Here is a 19814-nt window from a genome sequence, read left to right on the forward strand (position 1 = left end):
AGTGTTGATTTCAGATACTATGTTGCTAAATCCTCAAAAAGTTCCTTTAAGAGCATGCTATGTTCTCTCAGCATGTCTAGACTTTAGCCCTAGGTACAGTAGGACTTGTGTGGTTGTGCCCGCCAATCTATGGTGATCCTATGAATTTCACAGGGTTTTCTTTGGCAAGGAGTACTGGAAGGTGGTTTTGCCAGTTCCTTCCTCTGAAATTTAGCCTACAGCATTTTGGTACTGGTTGGTGGTCTCCCATTCAAGTACTAATTAGGGCTGGGCTTCTGAGGTTAGGTTTCATGGTGAGCAGCTGTCTCTGGGCATACTCCGCAACAGGGGGCAGCATCAAGTGGCGATTGCCAGCTCAGGGCACAATCCAGGTGGTGAAAAGACTCCCCAGACAAGAGATTGATCACATGAATTACATTAAACTTGCTTCCATGTGAAGACTATATATCAGTGATGGCGAACCTTTTTTAGTTCGCGTACCGGAGACGGGGTTTCTGCAAAATCACTGACTATCTTACATACATAGAAAGTTTATTAAAAGCTAAAAGCCGTCACAACATAAAATAGATCCAAACAGTAAATACAAAAACAGTATAAAAAAAATCAAGGCACAAAAAAATTACAATATATTACAAAATCTTACAATACAGTATATTTTGGGTTTAACTGCATAAAATTAGAGACTGTTTTACTCACGCTACACTGGCTGCAAGAAAGACAAGATCCTCTGGAATCTCTAAGCAGTCATCTACTAAAGGTGTAATTTTCTTCCTTATATCTGGACTCAGGATTTTGCGAGTCTGAGGATCCCGCACAGGAGTCTGAAAAGTCACCTTAACAGAAAAAATTCTCACAGAACTGCAGAATAAAGACACATACCCAGTACACAAGTAGGTATTTATTTGGGCACTTATGCCCTGCCTTCCTACATCTTAAAGAGAAGACACCTGAAGCAGTTTACGAAAAACAAATATCAGTATCTGTTAATAATCCATGAAGAATACAAAAGCAGGAATAAAACACAAATTGATGATTGTAAGCCTGAGGGCAGGGAACCATCTTATTAAAAATAATAATTGTAAGCCGCTCTGAGAGCCATTAGGTCTGAAGGGCAGGGTATAAATAACGTAAATAAGTAATAATAATGAGAGCCTCCTCTCATATCCTAGCCAAAGCAAAGGAATGTCACTATCAAGAGAACTTAGCATTGATAGTACTGTATACAGCTGGCCTTCCGTTTTTGCAGGGGATCCGTTCCAGACCTCCCCCCACCCGCAAAAACAGAGGCTTGTGCATATTTAAGCCCCATAAGCTTGAATGGAGTGCTCTCTGTGAATGTGGCCCAGGCACACACACCATTGAAGATAGCAGAGGTCGCGGATATTCAAGGGTAGATCTCAAATCTGCGAGTTAGGAGGGGCAACTGTATACTCATGCAGAAATCTAGAAACTTTAGTCAAAATATTGAAATCCCTTAATTAACTTATCATGGGTCAATGTAAGCAAGTGTGTAATCTGTCCTGGAAGCACTGCCACTGCACCTCTCTCATCCATCCAGCCTTTAATATGAGAGCACAGTTATGCCTCCTGGAATTCTGTAAATTCATTGGCTTTGCTTCGTCTTCAGATCTTTTGCTACAGGCAAATTTTATTCTTGACTTATCCATGAGTTAAAACAACATCCACAATTTCGGCCCCAAAACCTTCCCTCAGCTTATACATGTGTTTGACTTAATAATTGAGTATATAAGGTAAGTAAAAAATAGTGAGAGGGGACAGTGAATGACAAGTCACATAACAAGATAAGTACAACCAGCTACTTGTTCAGGTTATAACAATAATCAGAGTATTGTTAAAAAAAATCAAATGCTTGGGCTTCATGGTCCCATCTGATAGTTTGGTGCTTTGCACAGGCACATACTTTTAATAGCCATTTTCAGGACACAGACACAACAGATATTGCTACAGTAGTAAAACTTTCCAGGGCTCAGCTAACAGCATCAATGTAGCTGTTGAAATATTGTTATATATTTACAGATACTGAAACCTGTTGGTCTAGAAGAGCCATTGCTGTGGAAATCCACTGTACCAGAAAAAAGTGATACCGAATGTTAACATACCTTCATAGGCTTCACTATTCCCTTTGGTGGCACATTTTCTTTCTGTGATGGGCGAAGAATGGAAGGTCTGCCTGTGATCTCTGGTGATGTGAAGAGCATGGCACAGCTTTCCGAAGCTGTGGCATCACTAATATTTTCTTCCTTCAAGGTTTGCAGACTCATTCTACAAATGGGAAAAAAGGTATAAAACAAACCTGTCTGGGACAGTGTGGTGGTAGGTGTGTGTGTGTAAGGAGCCTATGCCCCTTTAAGCATTTTTGACTCATCAGCCCCAGTCACCATGGGTGAGGATAATAGAAGCTATAGCCCACTCTGAAGCTCACATATTACCCACTCCTGCTTTTACTGCAACTGGAGAGACTTCTAAAATGTGGAGTTGACATTTAAATTGTGTTTTATCTAGAATCCTTTCCTTTAAAAAAACTGACATTTTACATTTTTCTAGGGCACAAAGTTGTTGTACAGAGGAGCTCCTGGAACACCAGCTCCTTTCAAAAGTCCCCCCTCCAAAGCTCCAGACATTTATGCAGGGAGGAGGCTCTCTCTCTCTCTTAGATTGCAAATATTCATTCTTTCAGGAGCTGCCCGAGTCCCAGTATGGGACTTGAGCTGTTCTTGGAATCACAGATAACAAGCGCAACTTCTCAGCCAGTTCTATTCTAGAAATGCCAGCTGAGAACAGATCTTTCCCCAGTCCTGCTCCCTTGGCAGGCAAGAAAACCTCTCAAAACTGGTATCAGCTGAGTCTTTCAATTCTCAAGCCTGCTTGTCACCTAGGGAGGAGGATCAAGGAATAAAGGCTGATTCCTTGGGAAAGTAATAGGGAGAGAAGTCAGGAAACCTGTGCCACAATGACAGCTTAGGTTGAGCAAATTTGGTCTCCCCCTGCCCCCATGAATAATACAGGTTGAGTATTCCTTATCTGGAAATCCAAAATGGGTGGATGAGATAGTGACACCTTTGCTTTCTGACGGTTCAACGTCCACATACTTTGTTTCATGTATCTATATTGTTTCATGTATCTATATTAAAAAATAATGTGTATAAAATTCCCATCAGGCTATGTGCAGAAGATGTATGTGAAACATAAATGAATGTCATGTTTAGACTTGGGTGCCATCTCGTCTTCAAGAAATCTCATTGTGTATATGCATATATTCCAAAATCCAAAATAAAATAAAAATAAAAAATTCAGAAATCCAAAACACTTCTCGCCTGAAGCATTTACGATAAAGAATATTAAACCTTCAATGATAATATAGTTGGGCTCCTTTCTCCACAGATTCTTTATCCATGGATTCAAGCATCCTCAGCTTGAAAATATTTTAAAAATACAGTATATAAATTCCAAAAAGTAAAGCTTCATTTTGCCATTTTATATCAGGGAGGTCATTTTACTTCCCCATTGCATATAATGGGACTTGAGCAACCACAGATTTTGGTATCCGCGGTGGGGTCCTGGAACCAAATCCCAGCAGATACTAAAGGCTCACTGAAACAACAATAGCTTTTCAAAGCAAACTCTATATAATCAGTGATATGCCTTTAAGCCAGGGTGGGCAACTGTGACTTTGGCTAATTTTTGCCCCTGTGGTGGGCCTGGAAGTGACCTTTTTTGTCTGACTTTTTTGCTACACTCTTAATTTAATTTTCCCCATTTAAAGTAGGTTTTGAGGGTCTGAAGCACAACATTGGTCCAGGCAGCATGGTCCGGCGACATTGTAAAATTTGGGGGTCTGAAAAAGAGAACTGGGATTCACAAAGAAGGGTTAAGGACTACGTGCAGCCTGTGGACTACACTTTCTCTGCCCTACCTCTAAATAGCTTAGAACATCAGTGGCTGTGGGAGGAAAATGTGGAGAGACATAACAAAATGGTTTATCTGAAATATGGGAGGAGGGCTGCAATATACAGCTAGTACATCACATTTGTTTTTTACTCAGTTTTCCTTTATCTATTTATTTAAAGAATTTACATCCTACCTTTCTCCTACAATGGGATTCAACCCCAACATCAAATGACAGTGGAGTTTATCCAACAGGAGGAATTTCTCTTAAATTCGAATGAAAATAAAGTGGGGCCAGAACACATTCACTTAAAGTCGCTAGTTTCACGCAATTACACGAATACGCATTGCATTCGAACTGGCTCCCCATTGCCTGAAAATAGCATGCCATTGCCTGAATTTGCAGGTGGCAGTCTATCACGCAATAACGTGAAACCACATGATTGCATTCGGACTGACTTCCCATTGCCTGAGACGGCTTCTGTGTGCTCTGATAACATGACATTTACATGCCACCAGAACGCCAAAAATCTGGCTTTTGACTGCTGTGGCTGGGAAAATCTAGCTTTTTGCCGCTTCTTTCTTAGGTGGCTTCAAGGCAGATTGGGGCCTGGCATGCAGTTGCCGCATCCCCAATCTACCTTTGGGATGGTCTTTTTCACCCCCAATTCAGGCAACCATTGCATAATTAAACAAACAAAAAAGGCTGAACCTTCTAAAGACTAATTGAAAGCTGCTTCCAAAATGTGTCCAGAGATTATAATACCAGCTCCCACTTTTCTTATCATTTTCTCTTTTGTGACCAATATAGACCTATGCTTTTTAACATAGTGTGGGGGAGATGGTGAAGCAGGTTTATCCCCTTTCCCTTTTTCTGTTTTGCTGTTCATGCATTCTCAATAAGGCATTCAGCCACAGTAAAACAAATCCCTTTTCCAACTCAAACTATTGTTTACTGCAGACACATTGCTGCAACCCAGTACTAAAATCTGCTTCTCCATTGCATCCTCCTGATGCTAAAGAACTTGCAACTAAACAGAGGACAAAGAGCAAATAGGGGCTGGGTGGGTATTTAAAAAAGACTATGGCAGGGCACAGACCGCCAGAAAGAGGCGGCCAAGAGTCACCTCTCTTTTCCACGTAGCTGCGCCGCAGCAACCAAATTGTGAGGCGGGGCTACGTGGAAAACAAAGGAGTGCTGAAAAGTGGCTCTTTTTAGCACCACCGCAAACTGCTGGTGGCTGAGTGAGCATGTTGCTGCTGTGCAGATCCATCTGGACAGCATGCAACAGTGACGTCACAGCTGTGAGCGATGTGTATATTGCGCCACACAGTGATGATGTCCTGCTGACACGCTAGGGTTGCGGAGCGTTTGAAATTGCGCCCCGAGGCAACCCTAGCACATCGCCAGGATGAGCTAAAGGACCCATCTGGACCAGGCCAAAGTAAAAGGGAGTTTCTTTGTCAGAAGCTTTGTTAGCTGAAGTATGTTTGTACTCCTGTTTGAACAGACCTCACCTGTAATGCTATGTACAGTTTTGAGCACCACAGGATATTGACAAGCAGCAATATGTTCAGAAGAGGTCACTCAAGTCAAGATGGTACAAGCTCTGGAAATCAAGTCTTATAAGTAACAGCTTAGTGAGCTAGGTATGTTTAGCTTGGAGAAAAGAGGTGATAAGATAGTCATGCTTAAATATTTGTCAGGATGTGATGTAGAAGATGGAGCAGATTTGAGAAAAGCAGGCTATAAATTCAACAACAACAGCACTTGTGCATTCCTTCATGTCAAGGGCTTGGAACAGATGGCCTTTATGGTACCTTCCACTCTGTGATTCTGTCCAGTCTTAAATAACAAGGACATTCTCCATGCAGAGAAAAGTGTGGGGAGGCAATTGGTGTCCCTGAGTAAGAATGACTACATGACATCAAGGGAACGCCAGGCCTGGGCAAGATCCTGTCCCTAGAACATCATCTGGCCTGATGGCTTGGTCTGAGAGTCAGGCCTCCTACAAACCAGTTGAGTCTGGCATCTGATTTAAAGACCAAGATCCAAAACACACTGCAGAAATAATCCAGTTTGAAAGTACCTTCACTGCCCTGGCTCAGTGCTAGGGAATCCTGGGAACTGTAGTTTACTGAGGCACCAGAACTCTGACAGAGAAGGCTAAACGTCTCATAAAACTACAGCTCCCAGAATTCCCTAGCACTGAGCCAGGACAGTTAAAGTGACTACAAACTGGATTATTTCTGAAGTGTGTTTTGGACCCAAAATCGTATGTCTGGATTTCTCCAAACCCAAGCTGACTTGAAGACACATTAGACAGCCCTAACAAATCAGTATCTTACCCACCTTCCAACACGAACAAAAGGGGAAATGTTGGCCTGAAGATTCTGAAGTATATACACATGGGAATCTATGAGTGAGCCAGATAGGCACTATAAATCGGTGTATATCATCTGCTAAGAGCTTTTACTCATGCCCCTCCATCAAAGAGTTGTACCAACCAAGAAGGAAGAATTTGGTGTCCCTCTAGGATTCTTAATGAGGGTGGGTGGGGTGCACAGTAAAGAGCAGGAATAATGGGATATGCCCTGTCAAGCTTTATCCAGGCGTCCAGAATGACATGGGAGAGTGGGCTTGTCCATCCAGCCAATGAAGAGTGAACTTTTATCACTACTATAGTTTTTTGTGGGTTTTGTGGGCTATGTGGCCATGTTCTAGAAGAATACTCATACACACTTGTGACAAGCTTCTATCAAGAAGGCATTACATACTATCAAGGTATACAGCCCAGAGGCTGAGACCACAAAACACACTGCACAAATAATCCAGCTTGAGACCGCTTTAACTGCCCTGGTGCAATGCTAGGAAACTCTGAGAATTGTAGCTCTGTGATACATTTAGCCTTCTGTCAGAGAGCTCTGGTGCCATAATAAACTACAGTTCCCAGGATCACTTAGCACTAAGTCGGGGCAGTTAAAGCGATCTCAAACTGGATTATTTTCTCTTGACCTTCTCTTCTTCAGGCTAAACATCCCCAGCTCCCTAAGTCCTTCCTCATAGGGCATGGTTTCCAGACCCTTCACCATCACCCTCTTTTGGACACGCTCCAGTTTCTCAATGTCCTTTTTGAATTGTGGTGCCCAGAACTGGAGACAATATTCCAGGTGGGGCCTGACCAGAGCAGAATACAGTGGCACTATTACTTCTCTTGATCTAGACACTATACTTCTATTGATGCAGCCTAAAATAGCATTGGCCTTGTTAGCTGCCGCAACGCACTGTTGACTCATGTTCAACTTGTGGTCTCCCAGGGCTCCTAGATCCCTTGCGCATGTAGTCGCTTTCAGCTAAGTGTCCCCTATCCTATATCTGTGCATTTCATTTTTCTGCCCTAAGTGCAGTACATTACACTTCTCTCTGTTGAACTTCATTTTGTTAGCTTTGGCCCAGCTTTCTAGTTTATTCAGGTCCTGTTGAATTCTGAGCAGGGTTCGAATCCTGTCTGGACCATGGAACCCTGACCTTGGGCGAGTCACACTCCATCCGCCTCAGAGGGTGGTTTTTCATATCCCCGCTGAGGCCACAGACAACGGGGCTTCTCGGGGCAGCCTTCCCCTTCCTAGAAACAGCCCCTCAGAGCCTGCCCCAAGGCTCCCCGAGGGCGGTTGAGGGAGAGGTTCTTCCCACGGTTCTTTTCCTCAGCCTCAGGGCCCTCTGGGAGCCCGAAGGGTGGCAGGCAGCGACGCCTTCCCTCAGTCGGTCGCTTACCTGCTTCGCGACGGTGAAGCTTCGCCGGCGCCCGTTCTGTTACTACTGCCACAAGCTCGCCTTGGCTTCAACGTCTCCCCCGTTTCAAATTCTAACCGTAAGCCGTCTCGACCAATAGGAAGCCGAATAGTGAGTTACCTCAGAGATCACATGACTCAGCGAGATGGGCTCCAACTGAGCGGAAAGAGCGCGCATGCGCACACACACACCCCCTCAAAAATCAGGGCGCATGCGCGTCCTTGGACTGCCTTGGAAGTAGCGCTGACCCGCCCTTTCGTCGGCCTCCTGTTGCATTTTGGGGCTTGTAGTTCAGTGAGGCTTAAGCGCTTTCTGGCTCAATAGTCTAACTACCCCTTCCTAAACTACAAGTCTCAGAATGCAACAGGAGGCAGGCACAACATTTAAAGCGACCTAGCCCCGTTTTTAGAGTGTAAAGCAGTAAGACATATTTGAATCATAGAATCATAGAGTTGGAAGAGACCACTAGGGCCATCCAGTCCAACCCCCTGCCATGCAGGAAATCCAAATCAAAGCATCCCTGACAGATGGCCATCCAGCCTCTGTTTAAAGACCTCCAAGGAAGGAGACTCTATTTGGTCCAAAACACACTCCAGGAATAATCCAGTTTGATTTTAACTGCCCTGAGTCAGCGGTAGGGAACTCTGGGAAATGTAGCTTTGTGAGACACTTAGCCTTCTCTGTCAGAGAGAGCTCTGGTGCAGCAATAAACTGGTCTCAAACAATAAAAGTGGTCTCAAACTAGACTATTTCTGCAGTGTCTCTTGGACCGTACTCTGTAGGCAAACAAGGCGACCAGATGTCCTCCTAACCCCTGGAGGACAAGGCGCTGCACAATGGAGGACCTTCAAGAAAAATGGAGGAAATGTCCATGATCAATTTATGATAATAATAATAATAATAATAATAATAAAGTTATGATCACGTTATGATGATTATGATAATAATAATAATAATGTAAAGAGATCTTGTAGCCCCTTTGACGCTGACTGAAAGAAGTTGGCAGCAGGAGCTTTCGTAGACTTCAGTCTGCTCCCTCAGATGCAGTTGGAGATGATAATAATAATAATAATACTGTTTCCTGAGGGGAGGCTGTGTGCAGAGGGGCTTGCCTTCCCCTGAGGCCGCTGCTGAGGGGGTGTGAGGGAGGGAGAGCGCTGGGCCTTGCTTTTGGGAGCAGTGGCCCCCAAACTGTGCCTTGAGGGCAGGGAAATGTCCAATTAACAATTGGTAAGCCGCTCTGATAGCCTTTTGGCTGAAGAGTGAGGTATACGTAAATGAATATTATCATTATTATGTTATTAAGGGGTTTTGGACTTCAGGTCCCAGAATCCCAGACTATTGGCCAACATGGCTGAGGCTTCTGGGAGTTGAAGTCCAAACCCTCTCCAAGGGCCCAGTTTGGGGGCCACTGAGGGCCGAGGCAGGCAGGGTGGCTCTGAGTGGGGCTGCCTTTCCCAGGATGCAGGGCGGGGCGTTGGGGCCTTGGGTCGGGCGAGGCCTAGTTGTCCCCGTCCTTCCTTCCTTCCTGGGTCTGTTGCGTGGCGGGCGGGCGGAGGGGAAGCTAATGGAGAGCCCCGCGGCCACCTTCACTTTGGCCTACGTGGTGCTGGCGGTGTGCTTCGTCTTCCCCCCGAACGAGTTCCACTCGGCCGGGCTGACGGTGCAGAACCTGCTGGGCGGCTGGCTGGGCAGCGAGGACGCCGCCTTCGTCCAGTACCACCTCCGCCGGGGAACAGGCACCCTCCTGGCCCACGCCCTCCTCCCCCTCGGTGAGACCCCGGCCCTGCCTCCGCAGCTCCTCTCAGGAGGAGAAAGAGCTTAGGCTGCATCCAGACTGGAGAAATAACCCGGTCTGGCACCGCTTTAACTCTATCTGGCTCAAGGCTATGGGATTCTGGGAGTTGGAGTTTGTGCTCCGCTCTGGGCCCACAGCAAGTTCCATCTCCCAGAATTCCATAGCCTTGAGCCAGACAAAGAGTCAAAGCGCTGCCAAAACGGGTTATTTCTCCAGTCTGGATGCAGCCTAAAAAGTTCAAAACACACCGCAGGAATAATCCAGTTTCAGACCGCTTTAACTGCCCTGTCTCAGGGCTAGGGAACCCTGGGAATTGGAGTGTATTAGAGCTCCCTGACCAGAGAAGGCTCAACGTCACACACAAAACTACACTTCCCAGGATTCTCTAGCATTCAGCCAAGGCAGTTAAAGCGGTCTCAATTGGGATCGTTTCTCCAGTGTATTTTGGACCTTTAGGCCCTATACAGACAGGCCAAAATAAAGCTGCTTCGTGTCACTTTGGAGGGATGCTGTTTAAATGATGCATGCGTCCTAAGAGTCCTTAGAACTGGAGCATGGCTTTGGCACGGCTTCCGGACTCTTAGGACGCATGCATCATTTAAACAGCATACCTCTAAAGTGACACGAAGCAGCTTTATTTTGGCTTGTCTGTATGGGGCCTAAGTCTTTTAAAAACGTTCAATGTAATTTAAATTATTATGTCTTTTTATAATGGATGTAAACCACCATTGTGGGAGAAAGGCGGGATATAGATCCTTGAAAATATCATTATTTCTTTAAAATTCAAAACTTCAATTTGGGAGGACAGTGACCTCACTTTGCCACCTCTGTAATGACACCATTGCATTGCATGCAGTAGGAGAGGGACCAGAGCTACCATTCATTGATATATTTTTACAATATGTAATGTAATCTATGCAAGTCTTTAAATTACAGTGGTACCCCGGGATACGAATGCGCCGCCTTACGAAATTTCCGGGTTACGAAAAAAATCCATGTAATTAAATGTTTCCGGGTTACGAAGGTTATTCCGGGTTACGAAGAAAATTTTTGGTGCTTTTCGGCGCGATTTCACACGAAATCGCGGCTTTCGCTATTAAAGCCTATGGGCTTTTCGGCTAGCGAAAGTTTCCGGGTTACGAAAGCGGCGGCGGAACGAATTAATTTCGTAACCCGGGGTACCACTGTATAGTAATTTATCAGATAAACATATATGTATGTTTATTTATTTGTGAGTTATGTTTTGTCTTCTAAAACCATTTTCCTGCCCCTTGCAGGCTATTATATTGGCATGTGTTTTGCAGCACCTGAGAAACAACTGTGCAGTTTTTACCAGATTCCTGAAGGTTGGAAAGTTTTCTTCCTCTTAGCTGTTCTTGCCCCAACAGTTGCTGGTGTTTTAGCATATTACTGGTCACAAAATGGTTGGAGTAACCATCCCCTAGTCAAGACTATTTCCCTTTATGCCCTCCCACAGTCAGATTGGAGGGCAGTGGCTTCTTCTATCAACACAGAATTCAGGAGGATTGACAAGTTTGCTACCGGAGCCCCAGGAGCAAGAGTAATTGTAACAGACACTTGGATCTTGAAAGTGACTACATATTGTTTACACATTGCCCAACAGCGGGACATCTATCTAACAGTGGTGGACTCCAGACAGCATGATCTCTTGCCAGATTCAAATATGCCTGCACAGTTCCTCACGATCCGTGTTGCCAATGTTAATCCTAATGTGAAAACTTTTGATATCCGGTAAAATAGATCAACTTTCCTGTTTATTGATTATTTATAGTGTGCATAATGTTAGGATTCATTACTATATTGCATGATGAATCTCATTGGCCTGTTACAGACTGCCAAAATAAAGCTGCTTTGGGCCTTGTTGGAGGTATGCTATTTTAAATGATGCATGGGTCCTAAGAGTCCGGAAGTCGCGCCAAAGCCACACTACATTCCTAAGCACTGGAGAACAGCTTTGGTTCAGCTTCCGGATTCTTCTGATGCATGCATCATTTAAACAGCATACCTCCAAAGAGACCCGAAGCAGCTTTATTTTGGCAGTCTGTAACAGGCCATTGTTAGTTCTGTATTTAATAGCAAATCACCTGAAACTGATATAACCTGGTTGATGCAAATATGTTTTTCATACTGGTGAATAAGGTCAAATGCAAGAATAACAAAGAGGATAGTAGAATTCAGAGACATAGCCATGTTAGTCTGGAATATCAGTATGCAAAGGGAGCTTGTAGCACCTTTGATACTAACTGTGTGAAAAAATTTGTAGCATAAGGTTTTGTAGCCTTGGCTTACTTCCTCAAATGCATCGAGTGAATTCAGTCTTTCTTTTCCTTCAGTTTTATTTAAGAAAATAAAACAATATATTCAGGTTTGTGGATACACAAATGAAAGTGCTGTAGGTAAAAGTTTGTTAGTCATACACAATTTCATTTGAATCCAATTCCAGTGCTCAGTATATTTCGATACTTTAAAGCCTATCATGTTACTGTTTTTCTTTCTTTGCATATCAAATAGTATACCAGACCATGTTATCTTTAACTTAGACCTCACAATTCATTAGAAAACCCTTTTAATCTTCACAAATGGTTCATCTGACATTGTCTTCTTTAGGCTGAATTCAGCAGAATATGGGGAGCTGCGAGAGAAGCTTCATGCTCCCATTCGTAATGCTGCTAATGTAGTAATTCGTCAGAGCCTCAGTGACTTGTTTCTGGAAACCTTTACATCTCTGGTAGAGATGAACCAAACATACTCTGTTCCAAGCAATCAGGTAGGTCTTATTCAAGATTAGAGGGTGAACCTCTCCACTTTATTCACACCATGCATATTTTTTTACATGTCTGGCATTTTTTTCCTACCTTTTTTCTAAACTAAAAATTTCCTCTTAATAAGTTGTTGTAGCGCCTTAATAATTTTGCTTTCCAGTTTCATGCTCTACAATATCCTTTTTTAGGCATAGTGAAGAAATGTATATGAAGTACTTGAATTGTGGTTATATCAAAGATTTGTTTAAGGGCAGTATATTATTGGTGGCACTATTTTCAATTCCTTTTTTTATTATTCCAAACTGAGAATTTGCCTTTTTCATAGTAGTTATAGAATGGGTTATTTTTATTAAGCCATTCATTGCAGCCCAAAGATCTCTTATTTGCTCAGTTACTGCCAGTTTAGATACCATAATCCAAAGAAAGTATGGAGTACATAAACCACACTGACGTCAATGGGACACTTTATTTGTCACTAAAGTCCTATTGATTTCAAGAGAATTTCTGTGACAAAATTAAGGGCTGTTTCTTGCTAGCAATATGCAGCCTGATTTCTCTTGGGATCTACAGTTTTGTTTGTGTATGTGTCTGCGTGCATGTGTGTATGTATGTAGAAGACATGAACTGTATTATTTGTACTATGCGGGTCATTGTAGGTAGAATAGATGATATTGTGATAATTGTTTATGCTGAAAGCAGTCAGAAAAAAATGATAGTTAACTCTTTTTAATCTGTGGGTGGCAGTCTGCTTCTTACCTGTATGTAGTAGGCAGTATGCATGTGTTGTTTGTGGTATTCTATAAAGTGTAATATGCACTGATGACATCGTATAAATAATACTAATAGTTATCTAGTTGTGTATTTCTTCCTGGATGACTCTAGGAGCTAGACCCATGCATTGGATGTATGCAGACTAACGCAAATGTCAAGATTTTGAAAAATTGTCAAGAACCTAATGAAGGAGAGTGCCAACAGTGCTACTGTCGTCCTATGTGGTGCCTTACTTGCATGGGTAAATGGTTTGCCAGTCGGCAGGACCAGCAGCACCCAGAGACGTGGCTTTCAAGCCATGTGCCTTGTCCAACCTGCCGAGCCAAATTCTGCATTTTAGATGTCTGTGTCATACGATAAATGAATTTTGAGGCATTCTTAAATCTGTATTCTAAATTTTAAATCTGAATGCACCTCAAAGGTGGAAGTACGTACCTACCTATTTATTACTTTTTATTTTTTCTTCATATGTGTCTTTTTTCCCCCTTTCTGTTTCTTTTTGTTGTGTTTAAACTCACTTCTAAGTATGGTAGTAGGAGAGTTGGTTCCACCAGCCTTGAAACATTTGTACTTCTTCAGTTCTTGGGTATTACAGGAAATAGTGAAATCATATTAGTCCTCTACTAGAGAAATATGTTAGTGGTGAATGATACATACAGGTTTTTAAATGTTAATGTCCTAAAACGAATTCTCTGTTATTTGGTAAATCAATCATTGTGGGATTTCTGCCCTTCTTGGTCTTAACTGAGAAATCTCCCTGTATTAAACAAACAAAAAAATCACAATTCAGATCCATTACTATGTAGGGAATTCAATTATCTGATATGTCTATACATAGTTTTCTTGTATTCAGCCTTCTTACAGTGTTTTCTTATGCTTAAATATGTTTTTAAACATACTGGGATGTAGCCAGACTAATTTAGTTGAGCCATGTTCCAGTAGAAATCAGTGGGACATAAATCATGGTTAATTTGTCCTATTGATTTCAGTAGGCAACACATAACTGGAATAGCTTATCCAAGCAAGAGTTGACCCATTAAGTCAACTGCTGAACAGCTGAACTCAGTTGAACTGCTGAACAGTTGAACCCAACATATCTCTAAATTCCATTGATTCAGTGGATCTCCTTTGGTTGGGACTTGCAAATTATCTAGGCCAAATTTAAGTTATTCCACTCAGAATAAGTGCCATAGAATGCAGTGGAAATTACAGGTAAGTGTTTATAGGACTGCAGACTTATTCTGGTTCCAAGTCAATAACCTTAAGGTCTGTACTATAATTCACCCATAATTCTTAATAGTATTATAATGGAGGAAAATATTATTAGCCATTGTAGTGTTTTTATGCTCATTATACAAGGTGCAAATTGACCTTGAATGCCTCTCAAGCTGAGACATAATTCTAAGACATTATTCACTGGCATTTATCTTTTCCAGGCAAATGATGTCCCAGAACTTTAATTAGCCATTCAAAGTATTTTGTTACATTACTATTTTTCCAGCATTATTTAAGGCTGTATCTACACTGAAGAAATAATCTAGTCTGACACCAGTTTACCTGCCAAGGCTCAATGCTATGGGATTCTGGGATTTGTAGTTTTGCGAGACATTTCACCTTCTCTATCAGAGAGCTCTGATGCTATGACAAACTACAGTTCCCAGGATTCCATAGCACTGAGCCTTGCCAGTCAAAGTACCGTAGTGTCAAATTCGATTATTTCTGCAGTGTGGATGCAGCCTAAGACACCATTAAACATGTCTTCTAACCTACTGTATGTATAAGTCTAGAAATTTTAGTCAAAAAATGGACCCAAAAACCTAGGTTGACATATCCACAGGCTAGTGTAAGTACCATACTCTAACACTTAACAAAAAAGGAACCATCCCCTTTTTTGTGTAGAGTGGTGAAAAGGCAAGAGCTTCCTCTGTCCCAGGAGTAGCTAAATGAAGCACCAACCCCCTCTCTTCTCCTCTGTGGTGCCAGTTCTGGCCTTTTGAATGCCTAGGTGGGGGTGGGGGTGGCTCTTTGGCACTTGCCCTCAAACAAGTGCCAAGAAGAATGGGGCTTTAAAAGATTTGAACAAGACATTGTGTCAGCTTTTCTGGATTAAAACCAGGCAAAGTTATTGCATTAAAGTTAAAGATTATAATCACAGCTAATGTAGGCCCAAAACACACCAGAAATATTCCAGTTTGACATAACTTTAACTGCCCTGGCTCAGTGCTAAGGAATTCTGGGAACTGTAGTTTTGTGAGACATTTAACCACCCCGGTAAGACCTCTGGTGCCACAATAAACTACAATTCCCAGGATTTGCTAGCACCGACCCAAGACAGTTACAATGGTCTCAAACTATATTATTTCTGCAGTGTGTTTTGACCATAGTCACCATTTTCTTTGCTTTGTCTTTTCATCCTTTTTGATATGGGTGTTTTCTTAATTTTTTTAACTGGGTTTTTAAAACATTGGTGTATTAGGCTCACTCTTGTCTGTATCCAGTTACTGTATACAAAATCTTATTGCTGGTATTTCCTATATTGCTTGTATATCTACACTCTACTAATGTGAATAAAATTACACATTTATAAGTCCAGAAATTTCTTACACACCTGGGATTATGCTATATTCATATATTACACAATGCCCTACTTGTTGATTCAAGCAAAATCAGAGTATTTCTTTATGAAACTTTACTCCTAAGTTTCTGTTCCATTTGGTCTTACTTGTCTAAAAAGTAGCTACCCGAATGTAGTGTTGAATATGGAATAGCTGCTGAATTGGAAAACAGCTAATCAGGATTCTGATCTGAATCAGAATTCTTACCTGGTAATATCTGGGGATGTGGGGAAGTAGAATTGTACTGGCCTATCACGATTCTTTTCCCCCTAAGTGCCTTATTTTACAGTCTTTGGGGTTTGAGTGTGTGTATTTCAGAGCAGTTGGCCAGGAAAGAATAGGGATCCTGTTGGTGTTAGGCCCATCCTGTTGCTCAGCAGTTCCTGGGCTAGCTAGGAAGTAGGGATGTAATGGATATTCATTGTTTTTTCACAAATCTTTTTTCTTGATGACTCAAGCTCTCAATTCAGTGAGAAATCCCCAATGGTGCATTTCCTGCCCCAGATGTGAGACACTACATTTTCTTAGAATCATGGCCATCCAGTCCAACTCCTTGTCAAACAGGATCTCTAATCAAAGCATCCTTGACAGATGGCCATCCACCCTCTGTTTAAAGACCTCCAAAGAAGGAAACTCCACTCTCTGAGAGTGTTCACTATCAAACTGCTCTTACTCTCAGGAGGTTCCCTCTAACGTTTAGGTGGGATCTCTTTTCCTGTAGCTTCCATCCATATTCTCTGGAGCAGCAGAAAAACTTGCTCCAACTTCAGTATGACTTCCTTTCAAATATTTAAACAGGGATATCATATCACCACCTATTACTTTCTTCGATCTAGACACTATACTTCTATTGATGCAGCCTAAACTCGAATTGGCCTTTTTAGCTGACGCATCACACTGCTGACTCCTGTTCAACTTGTGGTCTACTTGGACTCCTAGATTGATTTCACATGTAATGTTTGTTAAAACACTTTTGATGTTGTGCAGCGCGTGAGGCAACATGTCAATATTGGGCACCAGATTTTCCACCTTCGTGACTGTAGTCAGCAGCTTGTGAACTGGAGAAACACCTTTCCCTTTCTCAACAAGCAGAGAGACACTGTAAACCGTTCTCAGATGAGGCTTTTATTCTTAGAAGTTCCACTGTGTACAACAATATATACATCGACACCATCCACCATCCACACCAGTAACAACCCACTCTGAGCTAAAATGCTCATCACTAGCAAAGGCTCCGTGAGGCCTACTAGGCCTTGCCTCTCCCTCTGGTTTCACAAAGTTGCTGGATGCTCAGCCATAACTGAGGGAATAACCCCACAATGAAATGAATAAAAACATTTTGGGATAGAAGATGCGTTTATACCCAAAAATCTTGGCTCAAAACAATATGCAGTGGAGTCACTATGCCTGGCATCCCTTGGTGCCACCTCACCATTCTGAGAGCAAGGCAACGGCAACAAAGTGGGGGGCAGGCACACTTGGCTCTCTCAGTGCCACTATGTTCTCATGAGAATGAGAGTGTCAAGGTTGAGGGGGCAATTGGGTGTCACCCATCTTTCTGGGTGTCATCCAATGTAGGCTGCACCCCCCCCCCCCTAGTGACACCACTGTGTCTGTGGACTCCCAAAGAGTTTAAAAGCATCTTTGATGTTTTCCCGGTAACAGATACAACTCCAAAGAGTTGTCACACTGAGATGTCATATATACTGATGTAATTTGAAACATCTTTCTTTGATCTGGAGATAATCAGAGGGAAGTGGAAGAGAATTTCATAGGGTGAGACAGGTTCTGGCTTTTGTTGCTTTTTGACAAATGCTTCCTCATTTCATTTCCTACAGTAAATGCCAAATCAGCTGGTATGGGGAAACATTCATAAAATGGGTTATCCCTGGCGCTTGTCCTTTTCTTCTTTTTCAGCTAACATGCCTTAAGATCCAGGGTATAAATTCTGGAAGCCAAGTGGAAAGCATCTGGATAAATATTAAAAAAAGGAAAGAAACAACAGGGATGTTATTGTGGGAGTCTCCTATAGACCCCAAAGTCAGACTGAGGAATTAGATGATGCCATTCGAGAACAGATGCCCACACACTCAGAAAGGAAAGGAGGGATGTAGTAGTGATAGGTGACTTCAACTATCCAGATATTTGCTGTAAGTCAAACTCAGACAAAACTTTAAGGTCTAGCAAATTCCTCACTTACCTTGGAGACAATTTCATGGGTTTCAGAGAAACATGCCATGCCATGCCAGGCTAATCTGATCTCTTTTTTTTGATAAAATTACCAGTTTGGTAGATGAAGAGAACACTGTGGATATAACATACCTTGATTTCAGTAAGGCCTTTGATCTGTGGATCTGATAAATGAGAAAGCATCTATTGGGAACAATGTTTCCCCACCCCTCACACCAGGAACCACAGATGAGGATATGGTGGAGACAGTAAGTATGGTAAGTAGATTTTTTTAAACAAAGAAAACTATTGCAGTACATTTACACAACTAATGTCTATAGGTAATGAATGAAAAACTGCATGCATGGTATTTTTCTGCTGATAACATTAGATTATATTCATATGCAGCTATAAGCTCTGTCAAAAGAAAACTGCTGCAGCTTCTCCTAGCTTTTCTATTCCTCATTAATAACTTTTGCCATCTTAACTGTCCACACTCTGATGTTACTTGGCCAGAAGCCTCTCAATTTTCATAGGTGTTGGAGGTATGCCTTATGACTCAAATAAAATATCCCAGGGGTGCAACTTTAAACGAGAACTAAGCTGGAAAATTCACAATAAAGCCCTTGCTTCCCATATCGTCATTCAAAGCGATCTCACACAGGCCTTGCTTTGTTTTCTGGGAGCGTATTCTAAAGCCACTGCATGGCAAGTGAAATTTCAATGTAACAATAACAGCTTGTCTTAAGGAGAAAGTGTTTTGTGCAGTTTTATCTTTCATAAATGTATTTTATTCTTTTAATATCTATATTAACAGTGTAATAATTAATTCCTTTTTAAGGCACCTCTTTTCTATGCTTTTAACTGTATTGTTCTTTTAATATTGTGAAGATGCTCTGAGTCCCAGTTCTGGGAAAAGAGTGGGATACAAATATAATAATAATAATAATGATAATAATGATAATAATGATAATGTGTGCCTTGATGAATTTCTGCATGAGGTAATCATGCAAGGTTGTTATCTATGGGGGGGGGGGACTGAGGGGGGGAATTATTACTTTCCACATCAGAAGGGGCATCCCTTCAGCAGGGATGTAGCCAGGATTTTAGGAAGGGGGGGGGGGTCCAGACTAAGTGCCACCATTATAATGGGGCTTGGGTGCAGTGGTGCAGCAGCACAAACCATTCATTTTTCTAATGGAAGGGGGGGGTCCGTACCCCAAGATCCCCCCCCCTTGGCTACGTCCCTGCCTTCAGTAAGGCAAGAGCCAGCGCATTGTAGTGGTTTGAGCTTTGGACTACTGCGACTCCGGGAAGCAGGGTTTGAATCCCCGTTCAGCCACAGAGACCCACTGGGTGACCTTGGGCAAGTCACGCTCTCTCAGCCTCAGAGGATGGCGACGGCAAACTCCCTCCGGAGAAACTTGCCAAGGAAAACCCACAATAGGGTTGCCATCGGTTGGAAAATGACTTGGAAGGCACACAACAACAAACAAACAACAACAGCAACAACCCTTTAATGTTCTAGCAGTGATGTGTGATGGCAGGTGGCTAGGTTTTCCAAAAGGAGGCTCATATAAATAAATAAATAAATAAATAAAAAGAAAGTAAATTAAAAGCCAAGAACACTGATAGGAATATGAACCCGTGCTCCTGAGTCCCAATAGTCCAGCGGAGGCCATCTGGGGACATTCCTCCTGGGCAGGAAGCAAGGAAGGAAGGAAGGAGGCTGCAGTGTAGGATCAGTCCTGCAAGCAGGGAGGCCATTTCGGATTTTCCCGCCAGTAGCGCGCGGCTTCGCGGGAAACTGGGGGGAGGGGGCGGGGCCTGCAGAGAGGGCGAGGAAGTGCGCGCGTCGTTCGGGAGGGGCGTGGCTCCGAGCCTTGGAACAGTCCACTGTCCTTCTCGTCGGAGGGGAGCGCGGCTGACACAATACAAGCGGCGGGGGCGGAGCGAAATAACCCTGCGGCCTGTTCTCC

General features: G+C 42.8%; 2 protein-coding genes across 6 annotated transcripts in view; one reads left to right on the plus strand and one right to left on the minus strand.

The window, feature by feature from the left end:
• Positions 1-7864, minus strand: part of TACC3 (transforming acidic coiled-coil containing protein 3) — a 29109-nt gene extending 21245 nt beyond the window's left edge. For 2 of the 4 annotated variants that reach the window (XM_089510955.1, XM_089510953.1), the window contains exons 1-3: positions 7682-7864; positions 2121-2283; positions 697-833 (exon numbers count right to left, since the gene is read on the minus strand). In XM_089510955.1, coding sequence (XP_089367081.1) covers positions 697-833; positions 2121-2282 — 299 coding nt within the window. In that variant the 5' untranslated portion in view covers position 2283; positions 7682-7864. Of the gene's footprint in view, positions 1-696; positions 834-2120; positions 2284-7435; positions 7631-7681 lie in introns of those variants that run through there. The other 2 variants (XM_089510956.1, XM_089510954.1) reach the window with 2 other exon arrangements.
• A 1311-nt stretch (positions 7865-9175) lies between these two features.
• Positions 9176-15638, plus strand: TMEM129 (transmembrane protein 129, E3 ubiquitin ligase). 2 transcript variants are annotated; one of them, XM_089510958.1, is made up of 4 exons: positions 9176-9471; positions 10775-11249; positions 12126-12285; positions 13135-13285. In XM_089510958.1, the coding sequence occupies exons 1-4, from the start codon at positions 9267-9269 to the stop codon at positions 13195-13197; spliced, it is 903 nt and encodes a 300-aa protein (XP_089367084.1). In that variant the 5' UTR covers positions 9176-9266; the 3' UTR covers positions 13198-13285. The 2 variants fall into 2 exon arrangements, with proteins under 2 accessions (XP_089367084.1, XP_089367083.1); XM_089510957.1 differs by having other exon boundaries at positions 9184-9471; positions 13163-15638.
• The last annotated feature ends 4176 nt before the right edge of the window (positions 15639-19814 follow it).

This window comes from Sceloporus occidentalis, unplaced genomic scaffold (assembly GCF_023333645.1).
Source record: "Sceloporus occidentalis isolate IW3139 unplaced genomic scaffold, rSceOcc1.0.p SCAF_2, whole genome shotgun sequence".
Classification (NCBI taxonomy): Eukaryota; Metazoa; Chordata; class Lepidosauria; order Squamata; family Phrynosomatidae; genus Sceloporus; species Sceloporus occidentalis.

Coding starts and splice junctions, on each gene's coding strand:
- TMEM129 (XM_089510957.1), top strand. CDS start 9,267: ATGGAGAGCCCCGCGGCCACCTTCACTTTGGCCTACGTGGTGCTGGCG. Junction 11,250..12,125: donor GTGAAAACTTTTGATATCCG/GTAAAATAGATC, acceptor TGTCTTCTTTAG/GCTGAATTCAGCAGAATATG. Junction 12,286..13,162: donor ACTCTGTTCCAAGCAATCAG/GTAGGTCTTATT, acceptor GGATGACTCTAG/GAGCTAGACCCATGCATTGG.